The sequence below is a fragment of the Trachemys scripta genome, chromosome 6, assembly GCF_013100865.1.
Source record: "Trachemys scripta elegans isolate TJP31775 chromosome 6, CAS_Tse_1.0, whole genome shotgun sequence".
Lineage (NCBI taxonomy): Eukaryota > Metazoa > Chordata > Testudines > Emydidae > Trachemys > Trachemys scripta.
The window spans coordinates 93,107,675-93,122,727 of record NC_048303.1 but is presented as its reverse complement, the minus strand read 5'-3'; the positions used below and the strand labels follow the sequence as shown (position 1 = coordinate 93,122,727).

Sequence of the window (15,053 nt, the reverse complement as noted above, 5' to 3'; positions counted from 1 at the left end):
TATACACAGGCACACATTTTTTCTGTTTCTATAAAGTTTTCTCATTTGTGACATCATTTTTGGCCTCAAAATTGGCCCATTTTTGCTTCAAGAAGTTTGCACACAAATAATGATTTTTGTGAATATAAATGTGTCTGTGATGAAATTAATAACAAAATGCAGAAAACATTCTTACCGCGTTATAGGTGAAACCACGTTATATAGAACTTGCTTTGATCCGCCGGAACGCTGCTTTACTGCGTTATATCCAAATTCGTGTTATATCGGGTCGCGTTATATCGGGGTAGAGGTGTATCAGCACCTGGAACAGGGTCAGAATTCATGAATCAATAGGATGATTTCTTATCTTCCACATGGTTTAGCCTGTTATGGCTGCACACAAACACATAGAACTCCACAGCCATCCTCCATCCCCCCGCCACATTTCTGGACAAAATTTCAAACTCCAGTCAAATCTGACACAAAGAGTTTTGTCACCTATGAATGGCATGGACTACTTCTAACTGACATGGATTAGATTAGTAAATGGAAAACATTTCCACTTCCCCTCCCCACAGTTCACTGTTTCCAGTCATAAAATGGGCATGATGCCAGTGAGTTGCCCAAGGTGCACTTCTGGTTTGAGATGATTAATCCGCTCCCTGCACTGGTCACTGAGCTAGTAAATTTGGAATGCTGCCAGTTTCTTTGCTATTTGCTGGTATGCATGGTCATTCCAAGTACTCTGACTAAAGTCCACGGTTTTGCTGGCTTTGTACCAGAGTTTTACCCAAATCTGGCTGTGCTCCCATGACCATGAAGCAGCATGATTTGCAAAAGTCTTCTTCTGTTCAGCCTTCATTGGAAACCCAGAAGGCTCTCTCATGGTGTGTTTGTAGCTTGGCATTGGAAAGACAATGGAAGGGTTAAACACTGACTTACCAAGCTGCTGCATTACACCAATGGGGATTGTGTCTGTTTCCCTTGAGTGGATTGGAGATGCTAAGGACAGAGAGGACAAAGGAAGTTGTCCCATGAAACTGTGGGATACTTTTGGCAGACTCCCAAGACCAAGTCAGAGGAGGCTGCATCTACACAGTAAAGCAATAGAGCTTAAATCCTGGGTCTTGGCTTGACTTGGGCTCAAACCCTCCACCCCTGCAGGGTCCTAGGACCTAGGTCTGAGCCAGAGAGATTTGTGTGTAGACAAAAGAGGGTTTGGGCTCAAGCCTGAATCTGGGCCTGGACTTACATTGCAGATTGTCATACCCATAGTTTCACTGTCACAAAAAACTCTTCATATTTAGCCGAAATGCCCCCTTTCTTAAGTTTTTCTGATTTCTCCCAGTTTTATTGGTATTAACTAGACCAAATAATTTGTTTACTTTATTATGTGTTCAGCCTTTGAATACATAGGAGCACAGTTCAGTGTCTCTGTTGCTCAGCTTCCCATCCCCTTCCAGTAATCATTTGGCCCTAATATGGTACAGATCCAGATTCAGCATAAAATATTTCGTCGATAGCATAATTCTGTGGATTCTAAGTTCCAGGTTTCAGCACTTTACCAGATACCTACACCATGGATTTGATGATAGGATTCAGGTCCAAGTGTGATTTGTCTGGTAGGTGTCCAAGCACAAGAGCTGATTATAAGATACCTGGCAATGCTTGGAACATCTTTGTTATGCAAGTTTGGATCTATTTCTTATAAAACAGATGGCTAGATAAAGTCCCTCATGAGAATGGTTTCCCATGGTTTCAAATACCTCAGGAAGACTCATGATGTAGGAAGCATGGCTGCATTTATTGAACAAATGCTCAGTGCAGGGCCCGTGCAACCACTAGGCGAACTAGGCGGTCGCCTAGGGCACCAAGTGGTTGGGGGCATCCAAGATTTTTCCTCCCTCACCTCTGTTTTAAAAAAAACCTCTAGTAAATCTGGCCCTATGAAATCTGGTCTTGGAATTTTTCATTTTTGTCCTTCTCCAGTCCAGGTGGTCTGTAGCTGATGCTCAGAGTGGCTTCGTCTTCATTTTTCATTCCTTTTGTCCTTATGCAAAGAATTTCATAACCACTCTTGATTGTCTGATTGTATGTCACTGGCATTGTAGGTACCTTTCATGTAAAATGCTACCCTTCTACTTCTTCTCTTTTTAATCTTTAAAAATCAAGTTACATTGCAAATCAGGTTGACCTGATATTTAATCATCCTCAAATTAAATTACTCATGACCTGAAACTGTTCACTTAACATTTGAAACTCTTGTAGCTTTCATTCTTTACAAGCAATCTAACAACTCCTTAAATAAAGAGATAATGCTGTTCAGCATATAGGTTTGCTTCATGTCCAGTAATTTTGTAAACTAATGTGTAATGACAACTGCTATTAACTAAATTGTCTAGTGAAATGTACAAATCTAGTAAATTACAGTCATTGTAAACCTAATATTCTAGAGTCTAGTCTTTAGATAATGAGCCAAGAGATTTTAGGAATTTAATTTGTGTGTACAATAGAGTTAACAAAGAGCTGTACACTGCCTTTCAGTGGGTTTTTTTTTTTTTAAAGTGAAGATTACAAAGCACAGACACATATGTGGATGGGAACTGTTTTCCTTTCAGTTAGATGGCTCTTTCAGGCTATGCTCACTAATCCTGAAGGCCCCTAGTAATAATAAAGCATGACTACATTTATTTAACAAATGGTCAGTGAGATGTAAAGTAAATGCACATTTATAACAAGTGTAAAAAAAAAAATTAGTAAGTCTGGCCCTGTGCATAATTATCTGTCTCTGTCTCTTGGTGTAGATTTCTATATTAAATTTAGTCTCATACAAATGACAGAGCAGGCTTTTATATTTTTTGCTCACAGGACTTAATTAGTTGAATTTAAGTTTAGCTTTCTGGTTTTATGGATTCAAACTAGCTATTTTTGACTGTACAGTTGAAAAGATCCTTGCAAAAATAAGCATTTGATCATATATAGACTATAAGCATCTATTATCCTTAGGCCGATAGGCATCATAAAATTAATCGGTATTAATTATTATTTTATGCAGTTGTTCTGGGTCATTAATATCTGATAGAGTGCATGGGAGAATTTTGAAATTTCAACAAGTATGATGGAAAATGTCTTGAACATATTTGCATTTTTTTTACAGTCAGATCTGCACATTCCATTCATTATATGATATTGGAACCACAAATAATTAAAATGAGAATTTGAGACACATTTGAGACAATTTTAAATCGTCTAGGCCAATATTTTCCCCTTGGGTGCCTTAAACTAGGCACTTAAATAAGTGACCTAATTGTCAGAGGTGCTGAGCACCCACGACTCACTATTGGCTTATGTGTAGATAAGATGGGTCATGAATTTGTGGGAGTGAGGAAGAGGATCTGCCACTGTGCAGACCATTCAATCCTCTCTCTCAAAGCAGGGCCACGTTAAGGGTACATGAGGGCTACTTCAGCCATTGAGCTGAGATTGCCTCTGCAGAGCCGCTGCAAGGCTACTCCATGGGTTTGTAGGGTAGATGTTCCCTCATTCTGCTGTGCATTTCCCCTGGTATCCATGCTGAGTGAAGGTGTATGGCATAAGACCGTTGAGACATTGTGTACCATTGATTTTTTTTTTACACTTGTAGGAAAACATTACATCTAAATCAGTACGTGGATTACATTCCATCATACAGTGTATATACACCCCTACCCCGATATAACATGAATTTGGCTATAATGCGGTAAAGCAGCGCTCCAGGGGGGCGGGGCTGTGCCCTCCGGCGGATCAAAGCAAGTTCGATATAACGCAGTTTCACCTATAATGCGGTAAGATTTTTTGGCTCTGGAGGACAGCGTTCTATCGGGGCAGAGGTGTAGTTTTCTCATCTGTGACAGATAAGTATCAATGTTCAATTTGGGATCAAATCCTTATCCCTTCACAATGTCCAAATACATGGGCTATGCATGTGGTAGCTCCACTGGTACCTTGGGGAAGGAATCCTCTCCATCTCCATCAGGCTACAAAATATTAGCGGAACTACATCTTAGCTTTATTGTAGCCTCAATATTCCCCACAGCTACTGTGCTTTCCCATGTAGGTAGGATTGGTCAGCAGAGCTACATGGTCATGAATCCACCCGCTCCACACACTCCTTTCCTTTATCCTGCCCCCAAACCCCATGCTGACTTGGACACAGAGAGCCACTGTGGAGCTGTCTGTGCTGTGATTGTAAGTACCCACTGTCGGAAGATCCTGCCTGCATAGCAAGTCTGCACTGGTTCTTTTGCTTTCTGAGCTCTCCATGACATGATTTGTCCCTCATTAAGTCATCCAAAGATAATTCAATTTCAGTTATCAATATTAATTTAAAATATTGGCCCCAATTCTCCTTTCACAACAATTTTACCCTAGTGTTGAATTCAGTAGAGTTACTCCTGATTTACACCAGTGTGAGAGGAGAATCAGGCAAATTACAGCATGGGACAAATTTTCAGAAGTTGCTGCTTAAATTGTACATGCAAATTGCACAGAAAATTGTGCTACAGATAAATTCCTACTTTTTCTAGAAAACGCTTTCAAAAAAACCCAAATGGCCAAATTGAACCTCCATTTGTATTTTACTTGGATTAGAAGCAGCAGGATGTGTGAAGTACGACAAACTCTCAAATACTGAAAATCATTTCTAAGTAGGCCTTTAATTGCTTCTTTTGCATCCTAGTACACCCTCCATGTAAATACAATTCCACACAGTGAAATATACATTGCTCCATCGTTGTGAAAGCCAAAAGATTAATAATAAACAGTATTATAAAAACTGCCATAGGCTGACAAGTTAACATGTTTAATGTAGAGACAGTGCCAGCATTGTGGAGTGCTTAGGGTTGGCAATTAAAACCTGGTCAATTAATCAGACGCTTCCATGATTTAGAATGCTTAGGTCCTGCACTTACAATTAAAAAAACAAAGATGATTTGTTTTCCAAAAAATACATCTGTGGTCATCATATGAAATATTTTAAGAGACATATTTTGAAACTGGCCTTAACCAAGCCTTTGGGGGGACAGGGGGAGGGTTAGGTCCAGAAGTTAGGCTACATTAGATGTTTAGATGCCTGATTTGTGGCAATTACCTGGACATTGAAATATAACTGCAAATAACTGTGGGTGCTAAAATGGGAGGTAAGTTTTTGAAAATCTAGACTTAAAAGTGGAGTTCCTTAATATACTTTTATGTATGGGCTTTGAGACTTCAGCTATTTCCCATATTACTTCATATAACTGGGAAACTTGTCAAGTGATAGTGAGCATGTTTGAAAAAAAGAGATGTAAAATGATTGTTCTCTTCTAGTTAGACTGTAAGCTGCTTGCAGCAAGGTTGATTTCTTGTATTTATTCTGCCTAGCACACTTAAGGTGCTGTACAAATAGCAAAAAACAGGATTATATAACAGAATCAAATATCAATCAAATAAATCTCCATATTGTTCACACACAGGACGACATAGACAAAGCTGTTAAAGCAGCAAGAAAAGCTTTTCAGCTTGGGTCGCCATGGCGTACAATGGATGCTTCAGAACGGGGAAGGCTCTTAAATAAACTAGCTGACTTAATTGAAAGAGATCGTCTAGTCTTAGCTGTAAGTATAAAGCATTTACAGAGAGAAGGGAAAGGGTGGTCTTATATTGTTGCCCTGATTTTCAAAGAACTCAGCATTGGTGGGAGAAGTTGGTGCTCAGTCCTTCTGAAAACCAGGCCATGCCATTGCTTGTTTTCAGCCAAGTCTCTGACTGGCTTGTTTTGTATTGCTAATTGGCATGTTTAAATGACCAGCACTTTTGTACCCTCATTCAGCAAAGCACTTAAGCACATGCTCAGCTTTAAGTCATACTCAGTTCCCACTAATGTCAATGTAACTTCAATGGTATTTAAGTACATGCTCAAAATTGCTAAATCAGGGCCTAAAAGCGAAGCTCCGCTCTTCGAGAATTACAGTGGATACTATTTAAAGATGGAAGGAATTTTGGATTTCATGAATGCACCGTTTTCATCACTGCCACTGCCTCCTCTTCCTCCCCCCTCCCTTGTATCTGACAAATTTTGAATCAAAGACCAAAGGCAGCAACATATTTGCTGTTGACAGTGAGAAGGTGAGCAAATAGAGGATCACCTAACTCTGAATATTTAGTAGAGTGCTCCTTACTGGAACATTTTAACAATCAGATGGCTGACAACTTGCAATAATGCACTTTAAAACTTTACATCAGTGCTGCAAATAGCTGTGTACCTGGTCCAAAATATTTACCTATACCTTTCTCTGTAGCCCAATTTTGTTGTCATTGAGACGTTCACTTTGCTATTGGAAGCAGTGTTAGAGATAGGGTCTTATAGTAGTTAGCTACATAAAAAATAACCAGCAGGTATTGTAGTTGTTCACAAAATCCTGAGCTGGGACAGTGTTTTGCTGCCAAAGATGCCAGAAATTTAGCCATAGCATCCAGTGTAGCTAACATCCAAGACAACACAATGATTTAACCACATCACCCAGAGTAATTCAATTACAGCATTCAAACTATACAGCCAGCAGCTGCAGATGGCACCAACAATTTAATGTAACGGAATCAGCATACTTAGCCTACAAAAATACATAAATATCTGCAAAGAAATATCCATTTGTCCTTCCCTTTCTTTCTGGCTATTCAGTCTTCTTAAATAACACTTGCCTGCATTCCAAAAGGCTTTTAAAACCAAAAATGAAGATTTATAGGGGCTGTGGTCACTTTCTCACACTTGAGAGTTGGCACTGCTAGTGTCTTGGGCAGTTTATTTTTCAAAAATCAGATCTGAACGTATACTTTTCTTCAGCAGAGTACGCACTCTAACCTAGTCCTGTCAGACCTAACGGAAGAACTAGCTGTCATACTTCTTGGGAAACACTGGGGGAGCTACATTTTGAGCCTTCCACTATTTGAACTAGTGGTTTACCTATTTTAAAGGAGTCGTACTTTTGATGTGGATTTTATATACCAATTTTAATGATGACATATACTGATATTTGTATCTTTGCCATACAGTACAGACTATATAGGTGTAAGAGTCAACAGTGTAACACTGTTGCAATAAAAGCAAACATCATTCTGGGATGTATTAGCAGAAGTGTTGTAAGCAAGACACGAGAAGTAATTCTTCTGCTCTACTCCACACTGATTAGGCCTCAACTGGAGTATTGTGTCCAGTTCTGGGTGCCACATTTCAGGAAAGATGTGGACAAATTGGAGAAAGTCCAGAGAAGAGCAACAAAATGATTAAAGATCTAGAAAACATGCCCTATGAGGGAAAATTGAAAAAATTGGGTTTGTTTAGTCTGGAGAAGAGAAGACTCAGAGGGGACATGATAATAGTTTTCAAGTACATAAAAGTTTGTTACAAGGAGGAGGGAGAAAAATTGTTGCTCTTAACCTCTGAGGGTAGAACAAGAAGCAATGAGCTTAAATTGCATCAAGGGTGGTTTAGGTTGGACATAAGGAAAAAATTCCTGTCAGGTTGGTTAAGCACTGGAATAAATTGCCTAGGGAGGTTGTGGAATCTCCATCATTGGGGATTTTTAAGAGCAGGTTGGACAAACACCTGTCAGGGATGGTCTAGATAATACTTAGTCCTGCCTTGAGTGCAGGGGACTGGACTAGATCACCTCTTGAGGTCCCATCCAGCTCTATGAAGAGAAAAGGAAAATAAGCTACTTTCACAAGACAGCTGAAGCAGTCAGATTTGTTTTTTACTTGCCAGTCCTATAATATCTAATTACTCCCTCCCTCCCCTACCAAAACCTTTTTTACGTCTCTGTTTTCCTTAATTTGTTTTTATTTCCCACACCTTCCACGTGATATTGGATCCCTCTTTCATTTTAGATAGGAGGTGTTCATAAACTCATAGATTCCAAGACCTCTGAGATGACCTCCTGTATAACAAAAGCCATAGAACTTCCTGAAAGTAAATCCGAGAGCATATCTTTTTAAAAAAAAAAATCCAATTTTGATTTAAAAGTTATCAATGATGGAGAATTCACCAGGACCTTTAGTAAATTATTCTAATAGCTAATTACCCACACTTAAAATTTACACCTTATTTCCTATCTGAATTTCTCTAGCTTCAATTTCCAGCCATTGGATCATTTTATACCTTCCTCTGCTAGACTGAGGAGCCCATTACCAAATATTTGTTTCCCATGTAGGTACTTAAACACTGTGATCTAGTCATCCCTTAACATTTTCTTTGTTAAGCTAAATAAATTGAACTCCTTGAGTCTATCACTATAAGGCATGATTTCTAATCATTTAATCATTCTTATGGCTCTTCTCTGAACCCTTTCCACCAATATCCTTCTTGAATGGTGGACACCGGAGCTGGACACAGTATTTCAAGAGAAATTGTACTAGTCCCAAATATAGAAGCAAGAGAACCTCTATACTCCTACTCAGAATTCCCCTGTTTATGCATTAGCCCTTTTGGTCACAGCATTGCACTGTCAGCTCATGTTGAGCTGATTATAAACCATGACCCTCAAATCTTTTTCGGAGTCACTGCTATCCTGGATAAAATTCCCCCATCCCATAGGCATAGCCTACATTCTTTGTTCCAGGTTGTATACGTGTATATTTATCCATATTAAAAACACATACTGTTTGCTTGTTCCCAATTTACCAAGCCATCCAGATCATTCTGTATCAGTGACCTGTCCCCTTCATTATTTACTACTCCCCCAATTTTTGTGTCATCAGCAAACTTCATCAATTATAATTTTACATTTCTTCATAAACGTTGATAAAAATGTGAAATAATGTAGGGCCAAGACCCAATCCCTGCAGTACTCCTCTAGAAACACATCCGTTTGATGATGATTCCCTGTTTACAATTATATTCTGCGACCTATCAGTTAGTCACCTTTTAATCCCTTTAATGTGTGCCGTGTTAATTTTATATTCAAGTTTTTTAATCAAAATGTTGTGTGGTATCACGTCAAATGCCTTACAGAAGTCTATTACATCAACACGATTACCTTCATACACCAAATTTATTATCTCATAAAGAAATCAAGTCAGTTTGACTGGATTTATTTTCCATAAATCCATGTTGATTGACATTAATTATTTTTTATTAGTCAAGTCCTCTGTCAGACACTCCATTACATTGCCTGGGATTGATGTCAAAGTGACAGGTCTATAATTACCAGGTCTTTCTGTTTACCTTTTTTAAATATTGGTACATTAGTTTTCTCCCAATCTTCTGGAACTTCCAGTGTTCCAAAACTTATTGAAAATCATCATTAACAGTCCAGCAAGATCAGCCAGCTCTTTTAAAACTTTTGGATGTAAGTTATCTGGACTTGCTGATTTAAAAATGTGCAACTTTAGTAGCTCCTGTTTAACATCCTCCTGAGATACTAGTGGAATGGAAAGAGTGTCAGCATATTATGATATGCGTACATGATCTGGTTCTTCCCCTCCCCCCCCCCCTCTGCCCCCAAATACAGAACAAAAATATTTATTGAACAAGTCTGCCTTTTCTGCATCATTATTATTGAATGCAGTGCCTTCCAGACCTCATCAACAATAGTTTGAGACTTTTCCCTTCCCAAAGCTGAACCAATTTGGATAGACTTAGAACACCCCTGCAAACACCATTGATCAAAACTTAAGGAGAATTCAAAGGTTTTTTGTTTTGTTTTGATTTTAGTTCATTTCATTTTAAAAAAATTTTTTTTGCATGAGTTTGCACGTCTGGCCAGGACCAAAAGCATAAATGCTGAAACTCCGATACAGTACATGAGGATTTTTTGGGATTTCTGGCCTAACTGGGAGCAGGAAATACTAGGTGCTTCTCCTACTGATGATCCCCACAAGAGCCTTCACACAGTTTAAGACCCCTGGTATCCTTGTGCATAGGGAGACATGAGAAAAACTGTTCTAACAATATTTCAGTCTCCAAGAGGTTTCTGAGTAGTTTGCTTAATCTTCAGCTTAGTTCTGGATGAACATGTACACCTTTGGTTGCTTAGTGAAACATCCCAACCTTTAGAGGTTTAACTCAAACTTCCATGATCTGTGTCTCAGCCTGGGAATCTGCCTTATTAGCAATAGGTGTTTCTGTGAGATTGCTTGTACATTCTGGGGCCATTTAGGTCAGAAATCTCAAAAAGCAGTAAGTGTACAGCTGGATGAATGTGAAAAACACAAATCAACAATGTTTTAAAAGTTCAGTTCTGATTTATTTTGAACTATGGGCAAATGTTCAGGTCCATTCTTAATTTATGTTAACCTACTTTCCAATCCTAATTTTAACTGTTTATTTTTTCTATAACAACATCTTTGCTATTCTGAAAAGTTTTAGTAAAATGAAGTCAAAATATAGTGGAATGTGGGATTTCTTTAATATTAACTCTTGGGCTGGAGTACTGACAGAAGTGGGCATCCATGATCAAGGGGAAAATTACAGATTTGGAATCAGTAACTTGTCACTCTGAGAGTTAATGTTTTGGATGGTAATTGCCAGGGGTGGAGGGAGGGCTTGAGTTTGGAAACCAAGTTAGAGGATTTTATTCATTCATTTACCACTATGTAGCTAGCCAATAAAAGACAATCCATTGTTTAGGAGGTGTTTATTTTTCCATACTGAAATGCTCTCTATCAAAGGCTCCTCATGTGTACAGGGCTCTCATATGCAGACTGGGAGACTTTGGTTTGGTTTTGGATGCCATTCTGCCCTGGGAGCCCTCCACAGTAGAACCCTGCTCATATTATTTGCAGATTATTCACTCTTTCATTGAGGGTCCATAGAAGGTCTCCCACAATACTGAAGAACCACAGTATCCTAGTGCAATGACACCTGAGTGGTGTTGTCATTGCTGGGAGCTTCTGCATTCCTTGGACATCATTGAGAAGGATTAACCAGCTCTGAATAAGCTGGTGCAGAGAGTGCAGACTGAGAAGGCCCACTGGCTCAGTATTTATGGATCCATTCATATCATCTGAGCCAGGAGCTTCCGGTTGTAGCTCTTTTTATACATATCAGTAGCATACTCAGTCTAAACTAGAGCAGCTTCACTTACTCAGCTAACAGAAATCTGTTTTTTTTTCCCCCAGAACCTGCGTCATTTAAAATGCACCACTATCAAATTATCTGCATAAATCACTGAGAGTAAAGCCCTAGGGAAACGTCTCGTTTGCAGATTTCCAAATTGATTTTTCAGTGGCTCTGCTTCCTTCAGAAAGTGATTTGCCTTCTAGAAAGTGAATAGACCAGAGCTGCAAATCTATAATTTGGGCAGCCAATAACAAGTGATAGATATAAAAAGTAACTGCCATTATTAATACATGGCTGATATGTTTTCTTCTAGACATTGGAAGCCATTGATGGTGGAAAACTTTTTTCCAATGCCTACTTAATGGATTTAGGAGCCTGCCTTAGAACTTTACGCTACTGTGCAGGCTGGGCTGATAAAGTTCAAGGTCGTACCATTCCAATGGGTGAGTCGTTTTAAGAGACTTTTCAAGTCAGAACTGATATGAGTGTACTGTGCCTTTGAACTGCCGCCTGCTAAAAATTCTGTAATGTGGAAAAATATCTTGCCTTGGGAAAGATTTCAGACAAACATTAATATGGGTTGGTTAAGCCTTATCAGATGCCTCTTTTTACACATTTGGCACAGTTAACATAACTTACTTATTTACATTTTTGGTATTTATTCAACTAAATAATATGAATTATTTACAAGAGAAATATTAGGTTCTACATGTGAAAGTAAATATGAAGAGTTTTTTTAAATGGACAATATTAGTGGTAGAGGTTACACATAACAGTGTAACAGTATTGGAAACCAGATGTTAAGAAAGGACTTTGGCTCAATAAAGACTAAGACCTGGGCCAGAAGAAAGTGAGGTGCCCTACTATTCTTTGATTCCATTATTTGAGGGTGGATGAGGAAGAATCTGACTGGAAGAAGGGAAGGGAAGAAATTCACCTGATTTAGCTCAAAGCCCATTCTGTTGTCCCTTCCATTGATCAACTCTAAGGAATTTGGCTGCCCAGCTTTCTCTCTAAGAAAGATAGATTTGTGATGAAGGAGGAATTAGGGAAAACTAGAGTGACAAATACTTCAAACTTCAGAGATTTTTGCATCACACAGACCTCTATACTAGGCTTACTGGAACACGTTTATTTGAAACCAAGAGGATTTTATACTTAATGGATTTCACACCAGCTAAAATCTAATATTAAAAAATGTCTGATAAGCACCTAGGATTGTGAGTAGCTTTTTTTAAAAAAACACTTTAAAAAAAAGGGAGGGAGGGGAGAAGAAGGAATTAAAAATGCTGAGTGGGTGTGCTTTACACACCGCGTCAGGAGGCCTACCCACCACACAGACAGAAGCAGAGCTGCCACTAGGAAAAAATCAGCCAGGCTGGGCAGACTCAAACACTGAGGCATGTAGGGAAGGTCCAGATTGAATCCAGATGTATTTTTTGTTGCATACTTAAATTTTGAAAATATCGTTTATAAGTACAAGAGTATGTAGCTATGTTTGGTAACTAAGTTTATCTTCTTTATACTTGAGCTGTTTCTCACAAAAGCTTTTGTCTGACTGTAGTCTTTTTTTCCTCTTGTTTAGATGGAAACTTTTTCACATTTACGAGACATGAGCCCATTGGTGTGTGTGGCCAAATTATTCCTGTGAGTTGGAACCTTTACATTAAAAAAAATGTTTTTTATTTAAAAGGAGTTGCTTTCAAATTTATCTCTGCACGAATGAATGTATGGATCTTTAACCATCAGAACCTTCCTTCTCAGGCCAGACTGCTTCTGGACCTGACCCTGAGAGGAGCTGTGCTAAAATCAGAAGGTGTTTGACATATGAAGGGTAAACCCCTCACAAAATACAGCACGGTTTAAAATATGTACAGTCTAGAATGTAAAATAAATTATTTCCCTACTGTAGTGCCTAGGAGTCTTAGTCATGGACAAAGACCCACTGGGCTAGGTGCTGTACAAACACAGAACAAAAAGATGGTCCCTGTCCTCAAAGAGCTTACAATCTAAGTATGAGACAAGAAATAACAGATGGATACAGGCAGACAAGGAGTAAACAAAACAATCTGCATTATCTCTTATAATAAGTTGTAAATCTCCAAGTACCTTTTGGTGTATTCACTGGCCACTTCACCCCTCACAAATCTTCAGAGGTGGCCAGTTGGCACATTGTACCCTCCTCTGTCCCTAGCTGCAGGCACAGAGACCCACTGCCTCCTGCCTGCATGAAGTATTTTCAAAAGAACAGACAGCTGGCCCACCTTGCCCCAGTTACATAGTCTGCAGCAGCTTGACCAGAAGATGTTTCTCCAGTGCTGTGTGGATGATTTAAAGACCCTTTATGTACCCCATGATGTTCATTCCCTATGATAGCAGTACATACCAACCCTAGTAGAAGGTAAACCTTTTCAAATACCAGCTACAGCAGGTTGTGGGGTGGAGGAACAGGCTGTTAGTGATCCTGAAGCTATTTCCTGTTGATTGTGAGACAACAAACCAATCAGTTGACTCTCTGGAGATGCACAGCAAGGGGAGCAAGCCAACCAGCCGCTCCTTGAAGACTCCTGAGAATGAGAGAACCAATCAACCATTCACCAAAGCCATGCAGAGGTGAGAGGTTGCAATTTACAACCCCATCCCCTTCAATAGGCCAATTCTGGTGAGATATTAGAGAGAGAAGGTGATGGCAAGATTCACCAGTTTCATCACTAAACTAGCAACTTTTGTCATGCTTCGCTTGAGTTGCATTAGATATTTTCAGCCTCGTCTGATCTCTAACTGCCAGTTTGAGTGCACTGAAATCGCATAAACCCAAATCAGTGGGTTTTGCACAGCCTATGTGACAGTTCGTGCTTCTATTGAAGGGAAAGCAAATGCAATACAATGTTGTATTAGAAATAGGATACATCTTCTCATCTGTCTTTTAGTGGAACTTCCCTTTGCTTATGTTTGTCTGGAAGATCGCTCCTGCCCTTTGTTGTGGAAACACAGTGGTCATCAAACCAGCAGAAGAAACTCCACTGTCTGCTATTTACATGGGATCTTTAATTAAAGAGGTAAGTTTGCCACAGCAAACTATTACACTTTCGAAAAGGCCAGTACAGTAGTAAGAAGTAGTTTGCACTGTGCCAAAATAGAAAATAGCATATCTAGTCTTGTACTATGGAATTTACTGCAAACCACTGAAGCAAATGAAGGGTGAAAAGCTTACATATTTTACAATCTAGCCTACTGAAAAAAAATCCCATCACATTAACAATCTAGTAAACTAAATTTCTTGGCAAATGACTGTTTTATAACAGCATCATACCTTTCAAAGTTCAAAGCAAACAAGAAGCTTTTGGAGATGACTGTGATTAGTTTATCATCATGGTTATCTTAGTAACAAATCTGTGTGGGTGATTTTACGGAACACATATTTTGTTCACCTGGGTTTATGATTAATGAGGATAAAATTAAACTGCTTGACTGCTGCCAAGCATCATGTACAATATGTCCAGGTATAATACACCTCCTGTGCTTCTGAATGTCTCAAGTATAATACTCCTTAACATTCCATTGGTTTCAAAGTAATGTTACTGGGTGTCACCAAGCATAGAAGCGACGCCAGAGAAGAGTGTTGAAATGGTTAAACTGCCTCTCGTTACGGTCAATAAAACAAACTAAAAACTTTATCTAGATGTGATTACTGCCACCAAGGTCAATAATCACCAGGTCAGTAACTTCCCCAAGTACTACCAGCCCTGACTCAGCACATTTTAGTGTTCTGCCTCATAACAATGACTCATCACAAATACAGCCCATAGTACGTTTAGGGCAAACATAAAAATATGATGAAGTGGACGAGATTCACAAAAAAGCCAAATGCTGCTCATAGTGAGTCACATAGGAAAACTTTACTAGAAAATACAATTTGGGGGAATTGCTTTTACTGCTCAAAGTATTCCATCTGTTCATTTTAAACAGCTAAAATAAAGATGATGGCTCCATTGAAAAG

General features: G+C 39.0%; 1 protein-coding gene across 1 annotated transcript in view; it reads left to right on the top strand.

Moving 5' to 3' along the window:
* ALDH1A1 (aldehyde dehydrogenase 1 family member A1) overlaps positions 1-15,053 on the top strand; it is a 46,498-nt gene that overhangs the window by 12,588 nt on the left and 18,857 nt on the right. Inside the window, exons 3-6 of the mRNA XM_034773729.1 lie at positions 5,472-5,612; positions 11,367-11,496; positions 12,639-12,700; positions 13,984-14,112. Coding sequence (XP_034629620.1) covers positions 5,472-5,612; positions 11,367-11,496; positions 12,639-12,700; positions 13,984-14,112 — 462 coding nt within the window. The remainder of the gene's footprint in view (positions 1-5,471; positions 5,613-11,366; positions 11,497-12,638; positions 12,701-13,983; positions 14,113-15,053) is intronic.